The following is a 24,369-nucleotide window of genomic DNA, read 5'->3' as shown; positions in this document are numbered from 1 at the left end:
CCATAGACTTGGGCTTGGTAGTCATTGGGTCTAAGTTTTGGATTTGGGGCCATGTTGTTTTTCTGTTTTGTTTTATTATCTTTTACTTATAGTAGGTTATGGCTTTATGCCATCAATAATATCCTACTATGCTTTGGTAGGATGAACTGGGCTTTGTCCATGTATGCACACTCAGTGTGCCTTGTCTGGCCTAGAGAGGCAGCTAGCTATTTGTTTGATTAAATGAACGCAACCTCCTAGTGGCAGGATGAAATTGAGTGCCGCCAGATTTATTTATGTGAGGCAACATAGTAGGAAAACTGTGCTATTTGTAATTATGCTTCTTTGTTATAGAGTTATCTTTCCAATATGTCACAGCTATGTCAAACCAAATGAAGTAGCTTTTCGTTAGGGGTCATCATTTAGCCCGTGGGCCTAGTGGGCCGATGGAGGCCCGCCGGCCAGGAGGGCCAAAAGCCCGGCCCGGCCCGCTAAAAAGCCCGCCATAGGCCCGGCCCGGTGGGTAGTGGGCCGGGCTTGGTTTAGGGGTTAGAAGCCCGGCCCGGCCCATAGGCCCGGCCCGCCAAAAGCCCGCTAGGCCCGGCCCGTCAAAGCCCGCTAGGCCCGGCCCGTCAAAGCCCGCAAATAAATATATATTACATAATATTATATATATATATATATATATCAATATATGTGTTAGTGTGTTTATATATACACACACACACACACATATAAATATATATTTGTGTGTGTGTTTATATATATGTGTTATATATATATATATATATACATAAATCTATATATATATGTGTGTGTGTGTGTTTATATATATATATATATCAATATATATATATATATATATATCAATATATATATATATATGTGTGTGTGTGTGTTTTTATATATATATGTGTGTGTGTGTTTATATATATATATATATATAGATATATATATATATATATATATGTGTGTGTGTGTGTGTGTGTGTGTGTTTATATATATATATATGTATCAATATATGTGTGTGTGTTTATATATATATATATATATCAATATATGTGTGTGTGTTTATATATATATATATATATATATCTATAGAGATATATATATATATATGTGTGTGTGTGTGTGTGTGTGGAAGTTCTTATATTTTTATATAAAATATGTGCTAATGTGCATATATATATATATATATTCTACATATCGGTTGACCAATCCGATCGGATTCGAAAATATAGTGAAATTGGCTAAATTTTTTACCACACTCATAATTTATTGCAATAATCACATCCAACGGTCGGTTTTCTCATTTTCTTTGAATTGCTATATGTTGCTCTTTGGAGTGTATGATGTATAAATATAGATTTATAAGAGAAACTAGGTTTGACCTAGTTGATCGAATTCGAAACGAAAACCAAATTTGCTGGATTTTTTACAACCACCATAAAATATTACAATCTATCCATCAAACGGTTGGTTTTTCCAAATTCATTTTCCACTTCATGTTTGCTTTAAAATGAACCTCAACAATTTAAATGCAATGTACCAAGTCATACAACTTTAAGAGGCAAATTAGTATAGGCCAATGTATTTGTAATTAAAATTGATTTTTTTTTATCTTATGTCCACGCACATCCATCAATGAAATATATACAAACGTGATGTAAAAAAATGAGCAAGTTTTGCGGTCATCACGCCATTAGTCAACTAAGAAAACATGCAAGTGACTATGGTTGACCAATCCGATCGGGTTCGAAAATATGGTGAAATTGGCTAAATTTTTTACCACACTCATAATTTATTGCAATAATCACATCCAACGGTCGGTTTTCTCATTTTCTTTGAATTGCTATATGTTGCTCTTTGGAGTGTATGATGTATAAATATAGATTTATAAAAATTAGTGTCTTTAAAAATGTATTTATCAATAAATTAGTATCTATATATAAATATAGATTTTTTTGGGTACAATATAGTTATATAGATTTGTTATATTTGGTTGTATTTGATAATTATCCAATGAATTTCCAAACCCCTTAAAAAAAATATATCATATCTTTAAAACTTCTTTTTTTAATGAAGCCCGGCCCGGCCCGTAAATACGTGGGCTACCCGGCCCGGCCCGAAAAAGCCCGCAAGGCCCGCCTTTCCGGGCCGGGCTTGGATCTTGACATTTATAATAAAGCCCGGCCCGGCCCGGCCCGCTATTTTTAAAAAAGGTAATTAGGCCCGGCCCGAGCCCGCCATGAATGGGCCGGGCCGGGCCCGGCCCGGCCCGTTGACGACCCCTACTTTTCGTGTACTCTTTACTAATTGGTGCTTGTTAAAATACATAAATTTTGTGGAGAGTCCTAGTATTATTTCAGGATATTCTCTTTATGCTTATTGCAATATGGGGTTCAGACTTTACGTCACCCCTTTGTATTCTTCAATTTCATTAATCAAGACTTGAGGGCAGCTGTACCCGCCCTATTTAAAAAAAAAATTTATAATAGTTTAAAATTTAATGAAAATTAGTAGTAGAGATTTAAGAGTTGTTAACCATAACTGAAAATTTTGATATAAATACAAAAAACATAGAAAATCTGTCTAATATGAGGTGTAATAACGTCAGATAAAAAAAGCAAAAAATAACCTCACTTTACCTTTTATTAATATGTACTCTCTTACAAAAAATAGCCACTCAGCACCCAACACCTCATCGAGTGCGTAGAAAATTAATCAAAACCAAACCTGACCTGAACTAAATGCATGTTCTGTTGTCTTGAACTGCGTGAACGTACGGAGACCCATTGGGGTGACAAGACAACAATAGATAGTGATCATTCTAAAAACAAAAACTCAGGTTGTCAAGGCAAACTCACCCCAAACGCAGCGTTTGGTTCGTCTTTGTTTTCGGGTAAAACGTCAATCCCTGCAACAGTAGATCCAAAGGTTCAATTTTTATTTCTATATTCCCTATTCACATTTATTCCATTTCCAATTTTTTCTGAGCTAATACTAAACCTCTTTTCTGTTAGCAGTAGCATCACAAAACTTTAAAGTCTTTCACTTTTCTCTGTCTCTCTCTCTCTCAAAGCTTGGAGCTTTTTGATGCAGAGGAAGAAGACCCAGAAGGGTTATTGAGTCATCATGGATTTGCAGAGACTTTGTGGGTTGGTGTTTGTTTCAGCTTTGATTCTAGTGATCTGTAATCCCAGCTCTGTAAAAGGTGGGGATATAGTGCATGATGACAATTCAGCTCCAAAGAAGCCTGGTTGTGAGAACAATTTTGTTTTGGTAATCTAATGCTGCTTTTTTGGCTCTCACCCTTTTGTTGTTTTTGGGTTTTGGCTACTGGGTCTTTGCTCTTTTTGTGTATGAGGGTTTGTTTGTGGAAGAAAAATGATATGGTGATTGTAAAGAATTGATCTTTTTGTGTTATTTGGAGGTTTAATGAACCTTATGAAGTTGGAAGTAATGAATTTGCATTTGGTTTCTGTTGTTTTTGGATTGGAATTGGATTGTGGTTCATTTAATTAGGTTTACTCAATTTGACATAGACTTTTATTGTGTAAGTATCTACGTTATCCCCATCCTGGTGTAGGACTCAGGAGCATACTTAGATTTCCTTTCCTTTTCTCCCTCACCATCAAAATGTTGCTCTTTTGGGTTTGGAGGAATTTGGGCTTGAGTTTTAGTTGTATACCTTTAACACGTATTAACTTTGGTGATGTTTTTAGGTCCTTTGGTTCAACTGTACAATGATTATGGATCAAGAACTGGTAGTGGCAATGGTGTACCGGGCAAAGTTTAGGAGTTTTTGAGAAGTAGAAGAGAGAAACTATACCTAACCTTCTTAATTTTTTTGATTCAGAATCATGATATTTCTGTTTGTTTTCACTTCTCTGTTGGTTGTTGTAATTGACTTCTGGTCCTTTGTGATTGGGTGGGGATATTTGCAGATGTTTCCATCAAATATGCCTTTCCTATAAGGTTTAGTGAAGTTTATTCTGGATGTATCATATCTTTCACAGGACCTTCAAGTTACTGATATGTCACAAACTGTATTGCAGGTAAAGGTACAAACTTGGGTAGATGGTGTTGAGGCTAGTGAGTTTGTTGGTGTGGGTGCTAGATTTGGAACTACCATTGAATCAAAAGAGAAGAAGGCAAACCAAATTCACCTTATACTTTCAAACCCTCGAGATGGCTGCAGTCCACCGAAAAATAAGGTTTTGAGAGTTAACCTATATTCTTTAGACATTTAGGGTCATACGCATAAAAGAAAAAATTATATGTTTGTCAATATCAATGTTTTTCATTTATATGTTGTGTAGATTGCTCGGGATGTCATTATGGTCGACCGAGGCAACTGCAAATTCACAACCAAAGCAAATTATGCCCAAGCTGCTAATGCCTCAGCTATCCTTATTATAAATAACCAGAAAGGTAAACAATATATGTTTCCGTTGTATGATACATGTGTTGACTATTAATTCTGTGTCAAAGAAACTTCAGTATCCTGTATCCATATTATGTATACAGGAAAAGGTTCGGGTGCCAAAGTGCAAAGATGCACGGACTGTTCCAAGCTCAAACACTCAAATCTTTGGGAGTTTGAATGCTCAGTGCATTTTGCACAGTCATGTGACTGTCAATTTTATTTTTAGATTATTGCTGCTGTTCCATTTTAGGTATATGATTATTAGAATATAAAATGTAAGTTGCAGTCTGATTTTCATATCAAACTTGTCTCTTTTTACTACAGAACTTTACAAGATGGTGTGTGAGCCAGATGAAACTGCTCTAGATATACACATACCTGCTATCATGCTCCCACAGGATGCTGGCGTGACCTTGGAGAAAATGTTAATGAGCAATTCAGTGGGTAAGCTCTTCTATACTCTGATGATGTATATACCACACAAATTGTAATAATTTATTCCCTTAGCTTTTCAGTCAGATGATTCTTAAGCTATTTTTTTCTTCGAAATAATCGACATTTGTCTTAGCTTTTCTGTTGCTAGGTATTTGTGTACTAGTTGTTTTTTTCACCTGGGGTATAATATTTTTGCCAATTTTTTGGGAATCCATGTGCATGTTGTATGGTTTTTTAATTTTACTTTTCTACAGTGTCTGTGCAGTTGTACTCTCCACAACGGCCAGTGGTTGACATTGCAGAAGTATTTTTATGGCTGATGGCAGTTGGCACCATCTTGTGCGCATCTTATTGGTCTGCATGGAGTGCCAGAGAAGCTGCTATTGAACACGAAAAGTTGTTAAAGGTTAACTTTTGGCAAACTGAGCTATATAGGTCTCAGTTCTTTTTATTTTATTTCCTTGCTCATAGTGGTGTTCGGCTGACCATATTTTATTGTGTATTGATTACAATTTTTTTTTTGTCTTGTAGGATGCTGCTGATGAAATTCCAACTGTGAAAGCTCCTTTAGGTGCTGGTATCGTAGACATTACTACAACATCAGCAGTCTTGTTTGTCATTATTGCTTCATGCTTCTTGGTCATACTGTACAAGCTTATGTCAGCGTGGTTCGTTGAGCTTTTGGTTGTTCTTTTCTGCATAGGTGGTGTAGAGGTATGAGTGCTCCCAATTTTAATTATCAACTTTTCGTTCATCTATATACTAAAATTATTCAGTTATATATATATACTTGGACAAGAAATCTATCTCAACTTCCATTTTATATATATGCACAGTAAAAGTTTATGGTCCAAAGTGTGGGTGTTCTGCAGGCTGTCGTTTCGTAATTTGAATGTATTTGGCATTATGTAACTTGTACTTATTGCTTTGTCCAATAGTTTATTCTGCTTGTTGTATATCTTACTTCATTGTTTCTTTGTATCCAGGGCTTGCAAACATGCTTGGTGTCTCTCTTGTCGAGGTACGATTAGTTCCTTTCTTATTGGGATATAATGGCTGGAATTTTATGAAGATTTCTCTTTCGAATACTTAGCTAACCGTACAGTGCACTTGCTGGCTGTTGGTTCCAACTCTTGTATGTTACTTGGGAAGATTAAAATGAGTGTCATTGGTGTGATTGTATGCATGTGTCTTAATCAATTTATCCGTGTAATTATTTAAGTGTCCCGTTTATCTGGGAATGGTTTTTTATACACATTCGGAATTAGCTGTCAATGAGGACGTTGTCATTTTTCTGATTTTCTTATTCTTTCTTATTCTCTTAAATGTTTGCATAATCATTATGAAAGGTTTTGGGGTATTAACTAAACTCTTAAGCTGCTGTAAATTTAGCTTTGACATTTATCGACTGAATCAATTCATAAGTCAAGGCAGATGAGAAAACTGGTGGTGCATACTTCTCATGCAGTGATAACTTGTTTTAAGGCCTTAAACTAATTCTATACTTCTGCAGGTGGTTTAAACGTACCGGAGAGGCGTACGTTAAATTACCTATCCTGGGAGCAATCTCATACCTAACTTTGGCTGTTTCTCCATTCTGCATAGCATTTGCTGTTCTCTGGGCAGTTTTTCGCACTGTCTCCTTTGCCTGGATCGGCCAAGATATTCTTGTAAGATATATTTACCCATCGAAGAATTATTTTCTGTGGAATCTTAGTCTTCTTTGTGCACTTAAAAGTGTGGCCATTGCTCGGCTGTGGCTTAGTGCCATTGGTAGCCACACAAGCCATCCAAAGAGGAGCCCAAGTTCAAGTTTCCCCTTAAATGTTATAAAGCTGGCTATTACAAATGCCGAAAAGGCAAGTGATTGACTATTCATGGCTTTACTTTCAATGATTCTTTTGATCAGGGAATTGCACTGATAATCACAGTTCTGCAAATTGTTCGTATACCCAATCTCAAGGTAATAATCCAACCTGGATGATTCTTTAGCACTGGGTAGTATCAGTTTATGTCAAAATCTTTAATGAAATGAATATTGATTATGTGCATACATTCCTGGAAACTGATTTGGGGTACTTTTGTTAATCAGGTTGGTACGGTCCTTCTCAGTTGTGCCTTCTTGTATGACATATTTTGGGTGTTTGTTTCTAATAAGGTGTTCCATGAAAGTGTGATGATTGTGGTAAGTGATCCTTGTACTTTTCTCTTCTTGCTATAATTAATCTATGCCTGCATATTGGATGGGTTGGCTATTCAACGAGTTAAATGCTCGAGAGCTATTAACGCCTTTTATTTGTTTTGCAGGTAGCTCGTGGTGACAGAAGTGGAGAGGATGGTATTCCAATGCTACTCAAGATCCCCCGCATGTTTGACCCATGGGGTGGTTACAGCATAATAGGATTTGGTGACATCCTGTTACCAGGCCTGCTTGTTGCATTCTCACTCAGGTTTAAGCTTCAACCTATCTTAATTTGCGGAAAAGACTTGTGCTCAGCTTTGCTCCATAAATCAGATCTTGACACAAAGTAGTACTGTTGATTCTTTATTGCAGGTATGATTGGTTGGCAAGCAAGAGTCTGCGAGCTGGTTACTTCTTGTGGGCAATGATTGCTTATGGATTAGGTAACAAATTATAAACAGAATCACATCACATATTTCAAAACACATATTTATGGACAAATCATGTGCTGGTAAACTAGTTTTTTAGATTCCAACAAAACTACTTGATTAAGATCGCTTAGATGTGTTTTCCCAAAAAGGCATACATCTGATTCTTCCAATTCTATGGCAGGTCTTCTTATCACATATGTGGCATTAAACTTGATGGATGGGCATGGCCAACCAGCACTGCTTTACATTGTTCCATTTACACTAGGTAACCCATTCTTCCTCGTTCATAAGAGTATCATCCTTTCATTCAAAATTTAAGTAAGAATATCAGCCTGCGCAATGATACCAGAAGCTGTTGCTCTTTTGATAAGATAGGCATGCAAGGTGGTGTAATCTTGAATTATACTGATCTCACTTAAATGCAGGAACCTTACTGACATTAGGGAAGAAGAGAGGTGACTTACCGATTCTGTGGGGTAGAGGAGAGCCGGATAGGCTCTGCCCGCATGTTCGACTTGAACACAGTCGAGAACTGAGGGAAGAATAAATAGTAAGAATACTTGTTCCTTGTATGATAATGTAGTTTTGGCAATGTATAATCAATAGAAATCTGGTAAAGAACGGTGGCACAAGAACTGCACTTTACTGTAGTTTTGCTGTATGTATGCTTGTATTATAGCCTTTGAAATGAACAACGGGGCTCTTTATATTAATTAAAATAGATTTCATTTGGCATTTTCAGTTGGTCACCTCCTTGATGGATAATGAAAGAGAGTATTTAGTGCACCGACATGCACTTATACTAATAAGATAGAGGGCTGGATAACATGAAGTATTTTTTTATTATTATAAAAAAATGTTGCCCTTGATGGATAATGAAAGAGAGTAATTAGTGTACCAACATGCACGTAAACGGATTCAAATTTGCTCATTATTTTTATTTTGTGGTGATATCACTACTCAATGAAAATTTGTCACGTCATGTAGAATTAATGTAATACTTAAAATTTATTTGTTAAATAAAACATTATGATTAATTATAATTATGTTTTATAACACATGACAGTTTTATATTGAGTGGTGGTATCACCATTAAAGTATTGGTGGTGAGTAAATTTGAATCCCATTTATACCAATAAGATAGAGGGTTGGATAACATGAAATATTTTTTTATTATTAAAAAAAATATTGCCTATAAATATCAACGGTTGAGATCAACTAACTTTGCTGGTTCATTTGTATCGTTGGTGTTTTTTCATAATAAAACTTCATCGCATATTATGTTTATGAGTCATGAAGTTTGTGCGCGTCCTCATCAAGAAACATATGGAAAGTTGAAAAAGTAAAAGGGGCAAAGTGGCAAACAGGACTTAGTCCCAAACGGGCCTATCTGGATTAGCACAGCTTATGAATATTATGTTCATAAGCTTATCGTTTATGAAAGGGATTGAAATGCAAATGAAGCTGAATGATCTCAACAAGAATATAATCCGGATATTATGTGCTTATTATGCACATTTTAATCTTACAGAACTATAGAAGATGATATATTCGTAGAAAACTATCAGGAGGAAAAGAAGAATATTGTGATTCCATCACTGGCATGATTGTGATTGGTGCATCAGTTCAATGATTCCTCGTTCCTACTTACCAGAATAGCCCACTTCAATGTTTGGCAGAAGTGTATCCATTTATTTGTGGGAAAAGGCCCATTTACTCAATTTCAGCTTAAAAATTATAGAAAATTACAAACAAGTGTCATTTTGAAACTTAAATTAGCCATAAGGCCACTAAAGATTTTTTGTACACATAAGGCCACTTTTATCTTAAAATTATTTCCTTACTGACGATTTTGCCCTTCATGGAAGAAATTAAACGGACTCCATCGATCAGTCTCTCACCAAAACGACATAAATTCACTCACTCTCTCTCTCTACTTTTATCTTAAAATTATTTCCTTACTGACGATTTTGCCCTTCATGGAAGAAATTAAACAGACTCCATCGATCAATCTCTCACCAAAACGACATAAATTCACTCACTCTCTCTCTCTCTCTCTCTCTCTCTCTCTCTCTCTCTCTCTCTCTCTCTCTCTCTCTCTCTCTCTCTCTCCCCCCCCCCCCGACGAGAAAACCCTTGCTCAGCTCCGGCAGCTCCCTTCCTCACCATCTCGCTCGGCTCCGGCGGCACCCTTCCTCAACGCCATCGCCGATTCTGTCGCCGATTCCATCTCCATTACCTTTCTCAGTCGAAGCGGACCCGAACGGAGACGAGCCGGAGTAGATTCTCATCATCTCCGCGCATGAGGATAACGTCGCTGGAAAATGGATCATCGAGGTCCTTAAATCCACTGCCTCTAACACCAATCCGGCTATCTCACGATCCCGCAGCGCAAGGTGAGAAGGATGAAGGTGAAGTAGATCTGATCTGATCGGCGTCTTCGATACCGCCGCGTTGTTCAACTCCGGCGACCTTAGGCTCCTCGTCGAGATACGAGGTCGTCGATGTCCTCTAATTCAGCCTGAGCTGATTCCAGAAGCGTTCTTCGTAGTCAGGCCTGAGCGCAATCGGCCCTAATTCGTCATCGTCGTCGAGCTTCAAGTTTACCTTCTATTTCCAGATTGCATCTCCGAGCTAATTCAGCCTAGGATTATTTGATTTTTGAACATTCGGAGCTTGTGGAATTCTTAAGTTTGATTTACTGAGTATTTGGATTCAGAATTTCTTGAGTTTGATTTGCTGTAAGAATTGAGAAACCTCTACATGATTACAAATTGTTTAGAGCGATTGGAATAGTTAAGTTTGATGTTCAAGATTTAAGTGAATTTGTGATGTGTATTTGATGTCGTAGAATTACCGAGTGGCTGTAATTCATATACTAGTCATCAATTCAAAGTACTAGCTCTGAGACCTGGATAAGCTTAATCAATTCAAAGCCTGTTTGGTTTCTCATTTTGTGCTTCTGTCACCCTGCTGGTAAAACTCTTCATATATTGCCTACCATTTTCTTGTGTCAAGTTCCTCTGTCCCTTTGATTCTTTTTGATTCTCTTTGATTCTGCACAGACTAGTTTTAATGTTCTGAACTTATGATAGCCTCTGTTGGCATTTGGACCTGCTTTGGTTTTAATGCATTTGTTCTCACAAGTAAAGAACCCTCAAAACTCTCTCTGTTTATCTAAGATGCGGTTTTCAATGTTGGTAAGAGTAATTTTCAGAGTTGGTGAGAGTAGCTTTCAGAGTTGGTGAAAGTAGTTTTTTATTGTTGGTGAGAAGAGATTTTGATGTTGATGATGGTATCTTTTGTTGTTGGTGAGAGTAACTTTTGGTGGTGATGATTGTAGCTTTTTGCGGTGGTGATAGTAGTTTTTGTTGGTGGTGAATGTAGTTTTTTGTGGTGGTGGTAGTAGCTTTTTGTGTTTGTGAGAGTAGCTTTTGTTTATGGTGAGAGTAACTTTTGTTTATAGTGAGTAGTTTTTGATACTGAAATAGCTTTCTAGTGTTAGTGAGAGTGGGTCGCTGGTATTGGTGATAATAATTTTTATTGTTGGTGAAAGTAGCTTTTAGTGTTAGTGAGAGCAACTTTTGCTATTCGTGAGAGTAGTTTTCTGTTATTGGTGAGAGTAACGTTTGTTGCTGATGAGAGTAGCTTTTGGTGTTGGTGACAGTAGCTTTTGTTAGTGGGGATAGTAGCTTTTGGTTTTAGGGAGCATTAGGTCTTTTTGGTAAGCAGTAGCTTTTATGATTGTTAATAGTTGCTTTTGTTATCCCATCGGAGGTTGCCGGAAATCTTACTAGAATAGTTTTTGTTGCTAGTGACAGTAGCTTTTGTTCCTAGTGATAGTAGCTTTTGTTTCTAGTGATAGTAGCTTTTGTGACCTCGCCGGAGATTGCCGGAAATTTTTTCGGAGTAGATTTTGTTGCTAGCTACAGTAGCTTTTGGTGTTAGTGACAATAGCTTTTGGGTTCGCCGGAGTTCGCCGGAGGTCGGCCGGAGACCCGCTGGAATTGGCCGGAGACCTTGCCGGAGAGGAAAGAGAGAATGATTGTTGACTTTTTACTCTAGTGGCATTTATGTAAATATGTTGGTTTTTAATATCCAAAATATAACACATTTTTTAATCTAGTGGCCTTATGAGGGAAAAAACTTATTGGTGGCCTTATGGCTAAAAAAACATTCAAAGATGCACTTATATGTAAATAACCCTAAAAATTATGCACTTGCTCTACTAACAGTTTTTTAATCTCGTTTACCCAAAATACTCTAAGGGATTATTTCCCTAATACCCAATTAATTCTTTTTATTTATTTTTGAGACTTTTTTCCCTCTCCTTCTTTCTCACTTAGAGGGAGAAGTCATTCTCCACCTTGCCCGACTCCGGTGTCCAGTGGCCGGCCGCCGATCGGTGACCGGAATCCTGAATCCGGCAATAGGACTGATGTCGGGATTCCGGCGTCTGAATTTATTGCCCCCCCAATAATACTCAGTAACCATATTATTGCCCCCCAGTAATCATATTATTGCCCCCCAAAAATCATATTATTGCCTCCTAAAAAATTTTCTGTTTATTAAATAGTAGTAGTGTGTGAATAGGGGTAAAATGGAGGGCTGTTGGTTGGTATACTGGGGGGCAATAGACAGATTATTTCCCCCCAATAATCTATTGACTCTATGTTATTATTTGTGGGAATTATGTTTTTGATAGCTGATACGTTTATTTGTGTTTATAGAGTGGAAATGTAGTGTACTATGTTGGTCTATTGGGGGACAATAAACATATTATTGCCCCCCAGTAATGTGATTTTTAGGAGTCAGTAATGGCGGCTTTATGACATCAGCCCAACACCAAGCCAATCAACAACTCTGGACGAGAGGGTCAACAACTCATGTTCAACCAATCAACATCAGGCTTAAACGATGTGTCGTCCACCCGTTCGCCCACATTGAGATTCCAGTTCATGCTTTCGGGTTTTGGCAGAACGTCGGCTACTGCAAGGAGTAGGTTGAGGACGCCATTTATTCCTGCAATGGACGGCCCACGGTGCACGGCTCGTCTTCTATTTGGCTCGGAGATTTGTACGCCGAGGAAGAGAGGGAGTTGCTTGTTGAGCTTCGTATTCCTACCTTGGCGGCTGGGAACCACCATGTTGGTCGTTGGGCGGACCCATAGTTCTGCGTTGGGTCAAGGCGGCGGAGCCACCGCAGTCTTCCTCTCGGGTCTGGATTCACGATCTGGATCCAGGCTGCATGGGTTTGGGATCGTGGAGTTGGATGGCGTCCTCCTCTGGTGGTCCGATAGCGGGGACAGAGCGGCGGCGGTGGAGGCCCGACATCGAAGGTGGAGTGGTGGGCGCGGTGGCTTGATGGTGGAGGCCCGACAATTCGAACCCAAACCCAGATAGAGAGAGAGAGAGAAATCAGTTAGGGGGGGAGGAGAGAGAAAAGAGATCGGGGAGAGAGAGAGAGTCTGAGAGAGAGATGTAATTTATTAATTAAAATAAGGGCAAAACTGTCAATGAATGTTAGATTGGGTAAATGGGGTTAAAAAACTCTTAGTGGAGTGGGTGGACAATTTTTAAGCTAAAAATGGGTAAGTGGTCACGGCCCGTTTATTTTTTATCTTTTTATGGGAAGTTTATGCTGTCAAAATTCTTTGTGTTTCTTTATATTTTATTTTGTTGGGAAATTTTTAGCAATGAAATGTTACTTGACAACTTTTTAATGTTATTTTTTAGCAACAAAGTTTTGATTGTAACACTACATCTTTTGTGTTTTAAATTTTTTTTATTACAGGATACTTGCCTAAAAAAATGTTGGTCTGTAAGTTTTTTTTTTTTTTTTTTTGAGTAAAAGAGGTCATCCCATTATATAATTCAGTAAGCAGTACAAAAATGATCCACTCCTGTGGGATTGTAAAAAGAACCGTTTCTTAGAAACTACTACAAAACCACTTCTAACAAAAGAGCAAACAAGCTAGTAATCTCGTAGCACACCCACCTTTTAGAATTAAGCCCAAAACAAAGAAAAGTAGAGCCTCAAAAAAGATTAAATTGGCAACTAGGTCTCTCTTTTCTTTGCGATCTCTCCCACTCAATGCAAGAAAACAATAGGCCCATCATCCACAAAAGAATGAAGGCCCAAAGCTACATTAAAATGTAAAGACAAAATAACTGCATGGGTCCAAAAAACCCGAGCAGCCCAATCATAACACCTAGGGCAAAACCTAGATGAAAAAGCAAGCAAGCCATCGCCGCCATACATGCCAGCTTATGTCCCGCCTCCACCGCTGGTGGCCCCCAGATCAAGCCCAATGTCAACAACCCGAGACAAATTACCGCCTCCACCATCGAAGACCAGATGCTTTTCCCTCAATAACCAAAGACAACCAGCTGCCCCGGCCACCTCTATCACCTCCAAGATGTCTCCGATCGGATCTGCATCCAGATCAACTTGAACCCAGCCGTCAATGAATTCCCATCCGACCTCACCTAAAACGAAAGGCCCAGCGTCGCTTAAAATCAACGAAACAACTTGCGTTTTTGCAGCCAAACTGACCGCCATCATGGGACACCGTCGAAGCCAATTGCCGCTGCCACCAAGTAGGGAAGAAGAAAGAGGAGCGTCGCCACCCTTCCACCTCCAAAGCCACTACGTAGCCCGGAAACCTCTCCACCGAGAGTCAAGCAATTTGTAGCATTGTTGCCGCCAATCAAGGTCGGCTGTGGCCTGAGAATTTCTCTCTCGAGAGAAAGAGACAGCATGATAGTCCTAGTATATTCTTGTACATGACAGTACATAAAACTTTGTTAGCAGTGGATTGACTAATATTTTTCAATTTCAGTAGTTTGTATCTCTTTTTATATAGAAAAATTTGTGAGATTTATTGGATCAGAAGTTATAGGGGCCGGGGTAGGCCTAGTTCGGTTGGGTGAGTCCCACCACCATATCAGTGGCCACTATATATGGAAGGCCATATGAAATTTCCTCCTCCATAATTTATTCAAGAATGTGTTATATAGTGCTTTGGAGTATTGAACTTCATTGTCGGGAGTGGTTGGATACTTAGATTAGCTTATTCTATTGGATACACTGTAAACTGTGATTAATTTAATGACTCCCGACTTCAAAATTTCTTTACTCTTGAATGCTACAAAATTTTTGGATAGAAATTTAAATTATTGTGTTTAGTTATAGAAATTAAAGACCTCTCCGGTGCATTATCTGGATGCCAAACTTCTGATATCACCAGACATAACCATATGTGACATAAGGTGCACAACTTGCTCCACAAGGACCACGTACCAACCCTGAAAGTTCAAATCACTTGCACAAACACAAAACTTAAAACCAAATGGTTTGGCTTAAGCTTCTTTTCTTTCCTTTTGTTTCAAACTCAGAATTGGTTTGGCTCCAAGCTGGTGTCTATTTGGAACAGTGTATACAAAAGATGCACATCAAGAAGGCCAAAAGCCATGTTAACGGATATCTTTTCTTGATTCCCCCTTTTCTCTTTATGGGTTTTTGGGATATATAACCTTTTCTGTGTTGTTCCTTTTTACAATGTTTGCAAAGTCACAGAAATGGTTACTGGTTGGCATGGACCAAATAAAGGCTGCATGCATTTGTGGGGTTGAGGACTGCATGTGATGGGTCGAGTTGGGGCAAGCAGAAGACCAGGAACAAGAAGAAGAAGCATGGCTATCCCATGAATATGAGTTGTCCAGGGCCTACTACCCCCATAAACTAGTTTACAATTCAAAATGACAAGGGTTGGTCCCCAGAAAGAAGAAAAGGTGGCCGGGTAGGGACGAAGGCATGCCCTTGCATGCAAATCTTGTTAGGTATTATTACAACTGATCAACTGACAGGTAGGGTTTTCTTACTGAACAATTTGATATGAATTTAAATCAGGCATTCCTACATAGATGTGAAAAGACTCATAATTAAACAGAGTTGAGATTGATAACATGACGATATCAAGTGGATAGCCAAGAGAACAAGTACCTATATCTCATTTTACAGGAATCCAGAACATTACAACCTTGATGAATAATCTTACTCCATATATACCACAACCTATCTCCATAGCGCGTATCCATTGCTTAAACAATGGATCTCATGCTCACCCCTTCTCGACAATCATTCTTTTCTAACGGAAAGGAGGAAAATGTCACACTCCGATCATCTGAAGAAATCAAGATCTTATACTTCGAAGATGCATGAACATAGTGCTTCACTAGTGCACACCAATAAATGATGGTGAAAGTTTCGTCACCGGTTAGGTATCATATTTTTTTGAGTGAAGTAAGACTGTAAAAACTTGGCCAGTTTCCCAAGCTCACCTTCGAATTCACCCTCCCCATTTCTGTGAAGATGGACCCGGACCCGGACCCGGGTACATGTTGGGCGACATAGATACCACAGTAATATCCGCAGGTTCATGTTGTCTTCTTGTGTCCACGTGCTTACAAAAGTGATGTCACTTTCTTACGGTCACAAGAAAATTAAATCGCCAATTTCTCTAGGCCATACAATCCTCCCTCCTTAGTCCTTCCCGTTGTGCTTTGTAGTTTTCTGTGCGCCCTCCTCTGGTTTTCGTGTCCTTTGAGACAAAACCTAATCACCTTCTTACTGTTTTAGGTTTAGCCCCCTTCGTTAAGGTTAACAATATCCAAGAAGAACCTCTCTCCTTCACAAAAACTAGTGATGGTGATGACCAAACTGGACCACTAACAATTTACAGAAAATCAAAATAATGAGGATAATAACAACATAACCAACCAGTAGGCACAACGGGTCAACTTCCCCCTCCGGTTTCTCTCCTTTCCAGAACCATCCCCTAAAACCCTAACACGCCCTCCCCAACAATTATTATAGACATTACTCGCTAATAATGGCATTAGTTTAAGGCAATGCCACACAAACTTTAAGGAAATTTAAAGAAAAAAACAGAACCCTGCCATTATTTCATGTGTCATGTAGTAGCAGTGCTAGCTAGACACCTTAGCTATAAAGCTCTCCCCTTATCTACACATTTGTAGCAACTCACACATTTAACCTCTGCTTTGAGTTTCTATAGAGAGAAACAAACAAAGCTAGTTAGAGAGAGAGAGAGAGAGAGAGAGAGAGAGAGAGAGAGAGAGAGAGAGAGAGAGAGAGAGAGAGAGAGAGCAGCAGCAAGAATGGAGGGTAAGGAAGAGGATGTTAAGGTTGGAGCCACCAAGTTCCCAGAGAAACAACCTTTGGGGACATCAGCTCAGACACACAAGGACTACAAGGACCCACCACCAGCTCCATTGTTTGAACCTCATGAGCTCATCTCATGGTCTTTCTATAGAGCTGGGATTGCCGAGTTTGTGGCCACATTCTTGTTCCTCTACATCAGTGTGTTGACTGTGATGGGGGTCGATAGGGAACCAACCAAGTGTACCTCTGTGGGTGTTCAGGGAATTGCTTGGGCCTTTGGTGGTATGATCTTTGCACTGGTCTACTGTACTGCTGGTATCTCAGGTATTTTTAGCTTCTCTAACCTTTAATTTTGCAGTCTTTGATTTTAAGTTGACCAACTTCCTGTGCGTTCAAGTTGATTTACCTTTGCGTCTCTTTATTTTTGGAGTCTTCAATTAAAGTTGATAACTTTAAGTGAAATTGAACTTCCTGTGTGTCTAAGTTGATGTCTTTTTACTTTGGGTATATTAATACGGTGGCTAGTTTAACAATCTTTGATGTGCTTTCTTTGTTGTCTGTAATTTTTAGCCATATAATACTTTGTCAACTTTTAATTGGCTTTGGGTTCATAAGTTGTTTTTCCTGTGCTTCAAAGTTGATCTTTTTTTTCCTCCAGAAATTATTGTTTTGGGTTAAATATTGTGGGTTTCATTTACTATCATTCATCTTGCCTCTTAGAAATTGTTTATTTTTTAGGGTTTAATTTCTAATGTGTATTTGCATCTTCTGAAGTGCAATTCTGTCTAGTACATGCAACCCATGATGCTTAGAAATTAAGGTCCTTTAGTAACAATATCTCTGTTACTTCGTCTGTGTAAACAGGTGGACACATTAACCCAGCTGTGACCTTTGGTCTGTTCCTAGCAAGGAAGCTCTCCCTCACCAGAGCTGTTTTCTACATCATCATGCAGACCCTTGGAGCCATTGCTGGTGCTGGAGTTGTGAAGGCCTTCCAGAAGACCCAGTATGAGCTTTTGGGTGGTGGAGCCAACTATGTGAACCATGGCTACACCAAGGGTGATGGCCTTGGGGCTGAGATTGTTGGCACCTTTGTGCTTGTTTACACTGTCTTCTCTGCTACTGATGCTAAGAGGAAAGCTAGAGACTCTCATGTCCCTGTAAGTAATTCTTTACTTTAATCAAGTTGTAAACTTCATGTTAAATAACTTAATATACATACTTTTTGCAGCTTCTGATCCCGTAATGGTTTTGTTACTTTGACCCATGTGTCCATTAGAAATTAATTATTATTGTTGCTACTTGCCTGCAATTTCTAGTGCTTCAAAAGTTGCCCATTTTTCATGGGCTAGCTGCTACTGAATCTTTTTGGTTGATTTTCTAGTTTTTTTCATTCTTTCATAGTTTTTATTTCTTATTTATTTATTTATTATTTATTTTTTTATGAATAGCATTCTTTCATAGCTTTAGAGGTTCCATATTGCATATTCTGAAATCGGGTATTCTTATTTCCATTGAAGATACACTTAAATGGTTGAAATGGGTGTGGATTGAGTCATTAAATTGGACTGTGCAATTCAAATTGCATGTGCTTGCTTTGTTAGCTACTGTCATTGGTTGGCGTAGTAGTGTCTTTTAGGTGAAATGTGTTGGTGTCCGAAGGGTCTCACATCAGATAGTCACATGCATGTAAGAGTAAGACCCACTGGTGGGGGGTTAACACTTAACAGTGCTTCCCAGGACAAGGATCCTCCTTTAAGCCAATGTGAGCATAAATATTATATTGCTGTAGGGTTAATAGCGCCTTCCAGAGTTCCAGGACAAATGTTCCTCCTCCTTTAAGGCAATGTGACCCACCATGTAAAATTTAACAAGATATTGTTTGAGCTGTGGATCTACTCATTTGTACATCGCAATATTGAACAACTCCTTGGCACTCATCAGAGTTGTTATTCCTAACTTAAACCTCAACACTTTTCTTTGAACTCAATGAGGAATTTTGTATTTTGGACAATGTTTAAGTAAATTGCAGACATTTACATAGCAATGTTGAATTTGTTAGGAGCTGAATCAAAGGTAGTTAATTGGAGTGTCTTTTTAACTTAGAATGTATGGATGCAGATTTTGGCGCCTCTTCCAATTGGGTTTGCTGTGTTCCTGGTTCACTTGGCCACCATCCCCATTACAGGAACTGGCATCAACCCTGCCAGGAGTCTCGGAGCTGCCATCATCTACGACAAGGAGCGTGCTTGGGATGACCAGGTATTTTGTTAAAGCTAAAACATATTACTTGTTCATTTGACTTTTTATTGAGTTTATGTCAAATGTATAACAATGTACTTGTTTCTGTTTACAGTGGATCTTCTGGGTTGGACCATTCATTGGTGCTGCACTTGCTGCTATGTACCACCAGATAGTCATCAGGGCCATTCCTTTCAAGTCCAGGGCCTAATCTTCTTCTTCCTACTCACTCTAGCTAGCTCTACCTTTCAAGTCCCATCTTTTAGTCTTATTAGTTTTTAAATTCGGTGCCTTTATTTCTCCTCCCTTAATGTGCGTTGCATTTGGTGTTAATGTGAGAGATTGTGTGTGTAAATTATGCAGTAAGCTTGAGACATGTTTTGAATGGAGAATAAGCTTAATCTTTTTAGTTGATTGTGTAAGCTGTTTATGATGGTTTGTGTATAATTTACATGTCTCAAGCTAATGCGAGAGATTGTGTTGTGTAAATCCCGTGAACCATGAAAAGTTCTAATTTCGATAGGATGAGACGGTACCATATAATGATCTTTGAGGGCATGAAGAGCTTGCATCCTGATTTGATGGCGTACCAAATCCGGTATGAAGAGCTTGCATTAATCCTCCACAACCCAACAGAATTCTTTTTTTTTTTTTGATAAGTCCAACAGAATTCTTAAGAACTCTAGAAGATTGAATTGAATTCTACTATTTAATTTTGTCTACACCATTCATATCTCTAAAAATTAACATGATGTACTCTATGAGGGTTTTTGTTTTTGTTCTAGTACTCAAGGTGTAGGTATTATGTACAATCATCTTTCTCATATTAATAATAAGGGTTATTATCATAAATGATACTTGAACTATACCTCAATCTTATCGATGATACCTGAATTTTAATTTTGATCACAACCAGTACCTGAACTTTTTAATTTCATTTTAAATGGTACCTAGAGCCACCCTTGGTCACTATTCCGTCTAAAAACGGCATGTAAGGCAATCATAGTGATAATTTTTGATGATTTCAAGGGTTGCGATCATATATAGTGATGATCTTTTTGTATCTTGCCTTGAACATTTTTTATATTTTAGATTTGGTTTTTTTTTTTTGCTGGAATAGTGACCAAATATGGCCTTAGGTACCATTTAAAATGAAATCGAAAAGTTCAGGTATTGGTTGTGATCAAAATTGAAGTTCAGGTACCATCGATAAGATTGAGGTATAATTCATGTACCATTTGTGATAATAACCCTAATAATAATAATGGGCGTGAGGCTGAGTTTCCCAATTAAACTGAATTTCAAACCCCTTAAAAAAAAAAAAAAAAAGATTAACAGCTGCACTTTCAAATCTCTTTTTTATAGAGTTTCAAATAATGAACTTTAAATGTTATATCCCTTAAATCTTTGTTGAGACTCGCAATTTATCAAAACAAATGCCACATAAAACTATATTAATATACCAACTTAAAAAGAAAAATCGAGAGCTTCTTCAACAGCTTGTCGATAATGTGAAGAGACACGGAAATTTTATTCCTTATTTAATAGGTGATGCAAATAATAAATCATGACTTTCAGAAATGGGTTGTTGCTACGTTTTATTTCTTCTAGTTGATGTGTCATAGATTGGGCAAAGGAGCAAATTACATGGATGTGTAAGATTGGCCGAAAGAAGAACTATGTCCTCCTAGGATTCAATGCTTGATCATGTCATCACCTATGATAGGCACTAAAAGAAGATCAACGGCTAGCAATTGTCCATCAGCAGTTCAGAATCAAAGTGGGATCCACACACCGCAACCTCTAAGTCTAAGGTGATCAAGAATCGGAACCCTATAAAGCCCAACTTGCGGACTGCAACAACAGCACACATGACCTTGAAGGAAGAAGAAAGTGGCAGTTTGTTGAATAATGTGGATATTTGGGTGGAAAGGGCCTTCTGGGTTTTCAGCTCGCTCGACAGCTGAGGATGTTACTCAAGGGATTGATGGAACTGGCCTCACTGCACTTGTTACAGGTCTTTCTTTTTGCTCACAATTTATCACATGTTTGATTGCTGTGACAAGAAAGTTTTAAACTTTATCAGTTTCTTTTGACAACCCATTTGTGATTTGGGTGTTTATGATTTCGTGGTTTATTGTCGGGTGTTTCTGTGGTTTGGTATTTTTGATTGAAGGTCTGTGTAAAGTTAAGAGCTTTTTCCAGGTGGTAATATAGTTACTGAGTATTGATAAGATGTAGTAGTGAGAGTGAGGACCAAGGTGACTATTGATGCTTTCTCTTATACATATTCATAAAACTGGTTGTTTAAGTTTGCAGAGAGTGTTTAGATTTGATGAAACAAACAAATGTGTTGCATGATAAACCCTATTGTAAAGACTTAAAAGTCAATAAACAAGAAGTAAATGGATTTTTGGTCAAGTTGAAATCTTTGTATTTCAGGTTTTTTTTTCGCTTTCATTTGGATTGTTGCACTATGAATCCAGTTACAAAGAAGAAGATAAATTATACTGATATTGACTTCTTTACCTTGGAACTTTATAAACGCTTTGCTTTTGGCTTGGAATTGGTGAAATTTGCACACTAGGCCTTATGTTCTTATCCTGATGTTGGATCTCAGGAGCTTCAAGTGGTCTTGGTTCGGAAACAACACGTGTTTTAGCATTGCGTGGTGTTCATGTTGTCATGGCAGTAAGGAATACAGATGCGGGTAGGGATGTCAAAGAATCAATACTTAAGGAAGTCCCCACTGCCAATATTGATGTCATGGAACTAGATCTCAGCTCATTGGCATCAGTAAGAAAATTTGCATCGGAATATAAATCATCTGGTCTTCCATTGAATATTCTGATGTAAGAATTAATTACTTATGATTACTCATGTCACATTTCTTATAGTTAAAAAATAATGAAAGTTTATTTTGTATAAGAGTTCAACAATTAGGAGTCATAATTTTTCTTCTTCTTTTCCTGTTACCATCAAGGAGCTATAATTTCTCTTCTCTCTTTGAAGTAATAATGCAGGTGTTATGGCAACTCCATTCATTCTTTCGCATGACAACATTGAACTGCAGTTTGCAACCAACCATTTAGGTATGCAAAGCACTAAATTTCTTTCATGTTCTCCTGATGAACTTTCATGAGGGAGCAGGGTTGAACTATTGGACATAAATAAGTTCTAGTTGAGGAATTTCAAATTTTATGTTTCTATTTTGAGAAATCTTATTAGTTAGACTGCAACTTTACCTTGTTTTTTGGTCTTCGATGACGTTTCTGTTTCTCATTAGAAGAATTCTGGTGATTTGAACTGTCTTGTCATCATCCCTTTATAAATTGGAATCTTAGAGGTCTTAGTTCTTACCATAAACCATAATTTACAGGTCATTTTCTTTTGACAAACCTTCTATTGGATACCATGAAAAAGACAACAAGTGAAAGCAAAAAAGGAGGAAGGATCGTGATTGTATCATCAGAGGCTCATCGGTTTGCATATAGTGAGGGGATTCGCTTTGATATGATCAATGATGAATCGGGGTAACAGTCTATGCACCAAGTGCTGTAGATAATGCATTATATAGTTTTATGGTTTGAGATGTTCACATGATGTATTGAGTCACTTGTATATCTACAGGTACAACAGTATGTATGCTTATGGACAATCAAAGCTAGCCAACATATTGCATGCTAGTGAGCTTGCAAAGCGCTTGAAGGTACCATTGAATTTATTTAAAGAACCTGATACACAGTTCTTGATTTTTTTTTGTTTTGTTTTTGTCCGGAGTACATAGTTCTTGTTGGCTGGTAAATAATAGGCTAAACAAGCTCGTTGGTTGGTAAAAGTATTTAAGAGTCAAATCTTTAAGCATCTGCAGGGCCCTGGCTTTATTACATCTCTTTTGGTCAATATAAGAGAAAAGAGTCATAGACTTTTAGTGCGAGTATTTTCTTCTTCCTAAGACATCTTTACTTAATTAAGTTTGTCATCTGAGGGTCGACCACTCTCAGTTCACTGAAAAAACGTTGCAGATGGTTATTCTTCCCACCTTCATTCTTAATTTTTAATTTTTTTTTTAACAAAAAACATGAGCATCAAGTATAGGGCTCTACTCTGCTGGGGTTTCCAATCCAAACAAGACATGTCCGCATGCAAGAGAAATTCTAATATTGTGTTGGTGTCTGTATTATTATGATTTTCTCATCTTTATAATTTTTCATCATTAACAGGCAGAAGGGGTTGATATAACTGCTAATTCCCTTCATCCTGGATCAATTGTTACCAATCTTCTACGGTACCACAGTTACATTAATGGTAAGTTTTTTAATTACTGATATGCTTGGAATTGTAATTTTTATCTGGGTTGTTGGGGTTCACATGAGAAAGTTCTCGCTTCATTGATCGGGGATTAAGGTCATGCATTCTAAGTTTAATTTGTAGAAAATTTTTATAATTATCAGTATAATGTCTAGTTACAGACCCTTGGGGAAGAGGGTTGTATATTATGCCATTGACCAGGACATAGGGTCTACAACTCTACCACATCTGTTCAGTATCAGTACATAATGACTAGGAGAACAAACCATTTAATGATATGTTCTATGTGCATATGCTATATACAATGAAATAATGAATTAATACTAGTAAGGTAAAAGGAAGGACAAGTGAAGGCTCCTTTTAGGTATTTTGTCAAATTGGTTATTCAACATAGTTCTTAACTATGGCAAGTGCTTAACCAAGCGAAATTTACTGTGTCAATGGACAATGATCTTTAGTATCGGTTTCTCTGATAAACCATCTTGCAAATTGGTTATAACTTCCATCATTTCCTGCAATTTTCTGGGTTCATACTAAGATATTCATTGTTTTGGCCTAATGCAGTTGTTGCTAATATGGTCGGCAAATATGTGCTTAAAAATGTTCACCAGGTATGTTACCAATCTGATACGCCCAGCAAACAATAAGTTTAATGTTTATCTTCAAATTTTAATATCCTTGCTCAAGCAGCTTCACTGTATTGTAGTCGTCTTCTTATACATATTCAACATAACTGCAGGGAGCTGCGACTGAATGCTATTTGGCATTGCATCCGCAAGTTAAGGGTGTAAGTGGTGAGTATTTTATGGACAGCAACATTGCCAATCCAACGGCTCTGGCTAGAGATGCAGAATTGGCAAAGAAGCTATGGGACTTCAGTTTGAGCCTGACAGAACCGAAGTAATTGGGTATAAGGCTTCAACTAGTTTGAGTAGATTTCTGTTGTAGATCGTAAGTCAGTGTACTTTTTACTGGTTCTGAGTAGCCGCTAAAACGTTGAATGACCATGTAAATTAAAAGCTGTAATTAAAGATGGCACATGAGCAATGTGTTGTTTTAAAACAAGGCAGTGGAATCTATTAACAAGTGCTGGAGGTCTAACTAAGCAAATGAAAGGGTTCAGAATCCAATTATTATTTTTATTATTATATTTTTTTTCAACAAGAAACATAGGC

The 24,369-nt window shown here is 37.9% G+C and overlaps 3 protein-coding genes across 7 annotated transcripts; all 3 read left to right on the top strand.

Moving 5' to 3' along the window:
• The first annotated feature begins 2,863 nt into the window (after positions 1-2,863).
• LOC112179220 (signal peptide peptidase-like 2) lies at positions 2,864-8,197 on the top strand. Of its 4 annotated transcripts, none has more exons than XM_024317573.2 (15): positions 2,864-2,881; positions 3,082-3,261; positions 4,038-4,196; positions 4,302-4,413; positions 4,733-4,852; positions 5,098-5,249; positions 5,375-5,557; positions 5,830-5,864; positions 6,357-6,513; positions 6,753-6,806; positions 6,936-7,028; positions 7,151-7,293; positions 7,398-7,468; positions 7,638-7,721; positions 7,882-8,197. In XM_024317573.2, exons 2-15 carry the CDS (start codon positions 3,115-3,117, stop codon positions 8,001-8,003), a joined length of 1,632 nt encoding a protein of 543 aa, XP_024173341.1. In that variant the 5' UTR covers positions 2,864-2,881; positions 3,082-3,114; the 3' UTR covers positions 8,004-8,197. The 4 variants fall into 4 exon arrangements, with proteins under 4 accessions (XP_024173341.1, XP_024173342.1, XP_024173338.1 ...); XM_024317574.2 differs by lacking the exon at positions 2,864-2,881 and adding an exon at positions 2,897-2,916; XM_024317570.2 differs by lacking the exon at positions 2,864-2,881 and having other exon boundaries at positions 2,968-3,261.
• Positions 8,198-16,439: 8,242 nt separating this feature from the next.
• Positions 16,440-19,420, top strand: LOC112180430 (aquaporin PIP1-3). Of its 2 annotated transcripts, XM_040511986.1 has the most exons (5): positions 16,440-16,577; positions 16,631-16,966; positions 17,507-17,802; positions 18,764-18,904; positions 18,999-19,420. In XM_040511986.1, the coding sequence occupies exons 2-5, from the start codon at positions 16,639-16,641 to the stop codon at positions 19,092-19,094; spliced, it is 861 nt and encodes a 286-aa protein (XP_040367920.1). In that variant the 5' UTR covers positions 16,440-16,577; positions 16,631-16,638; the 3' UTR covers positions 19,095-19,420. The 2 variants fall into 2 exon arrangements, with proteins under 2 accessions (XP_040367920.1, XP_024174755.1); XM_024318987.2 differs by lacking the exon at positions 16,440-16,577 and having other exon boundaries at positions 16,584-16,966; positions 18,764-18,911; positions 18,999-19,408.
• A 1,292-nt stretch (positions 19,421-20,712) lies between these two features.
• On the top strand, positions 20,713-24,336 carry LOC112179118 (short-chain dehydrogenase TIC 32, chloroplastic). Its single transcript, XM_024317439.2, has 8 exons — positions 20,713-20,900; positions 21,504-21,735; positions 21,896-21,975; positions 22,263-22,416; positions 22,514-22,592; positions 23,107-23,191; positions 23,759-23,805; positions 23,934-24,336. The coding sequence occupies exons 1-8, from the start codon at positions 20,795-20,797 to the stop codon at positions 24,096-24,098; spliced, it is 948 nt and encodes a 315-aa protein (XP_024173207.1). The 5' UTR covers positions 20,713-20,794; the 3' UTR covers positions 24,099-24,336.
• The last annotated feature ends 33 nt before the right edge of the window (positions 24,337-24,369 follow it).

The sequence above is a fragment of the Rosa chinensis genome, chromosome 7 (genome assembly GCF_002994745.2).
Source record: "Rosa chinensis cultivar Old Blush chromosome 7, RchiOBHm-V2, whole genome shotgun sequence".
NCBI lineage: Eukaryota > Viridiplantae > Streptophyta > Magnoliopsida > Rosales > Rosaceae > Rosa > Rosa chinensis.
The sequence above is the reverse complement of the archived record's forward strand: the minus strand, read 5'-3'. Positions and strand labels throughout refer to the sequence as shown.

What these genes read in the sequence shown, in the direction of transcription:
- LOC112180430 (XM_024318987.2), top strand. Translation starts at nt 16,639, where the DNA reads ATGGAGGGTAAGGAAGAGGATGTTAAGGTTGGAGCCACCAAGTTCCCA. An exon ending in CTGTACTGCTGGTATCTCAG is followed by an intron (nt 16,967 to 17,506) that starts GTATTTTTAGCT and finishes CTGTGTAAACAG; the next exon opens with GTGGACACATTAACCCAGCT. An exon ending in TTGGGATGACCAGGTATTTT is followed by an intron (nt 18,912 to 18,998) that starts GTTAAAGCTAAA and finishes TTCTGTTTACAG; the next exon opens with TGGATCTTCTGGGTTGGACC.
- LOC112179118 (XM_024317439.2), top strand. Translation starts at nt 20,795, where the DNA reads ATGTGGATATTTGGGTGGAAAGGGCCTTCTGGGTTTTCAGCTCGCTCG. An exon ending in GTTTGCAACCAACCATTTAG is followed by an intron (nt 21,976 to 22,262) that starts GTATGCAAAGCA and finishes CATAATTTACAG; the next exon opens with GTCATTTTCTTTTGACAAAC. An exon ending in TGCTTAAAAATGTTCACCAG is followed by an intron (nt 23,806 to 23,933) that starts GTATGTTACCAA and finishes ACATAACTGCAG; the next exon opens with GGAGCTGCGACTGAATGCTA.
- LOC112179220 (XM_024317573.2), top strand. Translation starts at nt 3,115, where the DNA reads ATGGATTTGCAGAGACTTTGTGGGTTGGTGTTTGTTTCAGCTTTGATT. An exon ending in GTGAGAACAATTTTGTTTTG is followed by an intron (nt 3,262 to 4,037) that starts GTAATCTAATGC and finishes ACTGTATTGCAG; the next exon opens with GTAAAGGTACAAACTTGGGT. An exon ending in AATGATTGCTTATGGATTAG is followed by an intron (nt 7,469 to 7,637) that starts GTAACAAATTAT and finishes ATTCTATGGCAG; the next exon opens with GTCTTCTTATCACATATGTG.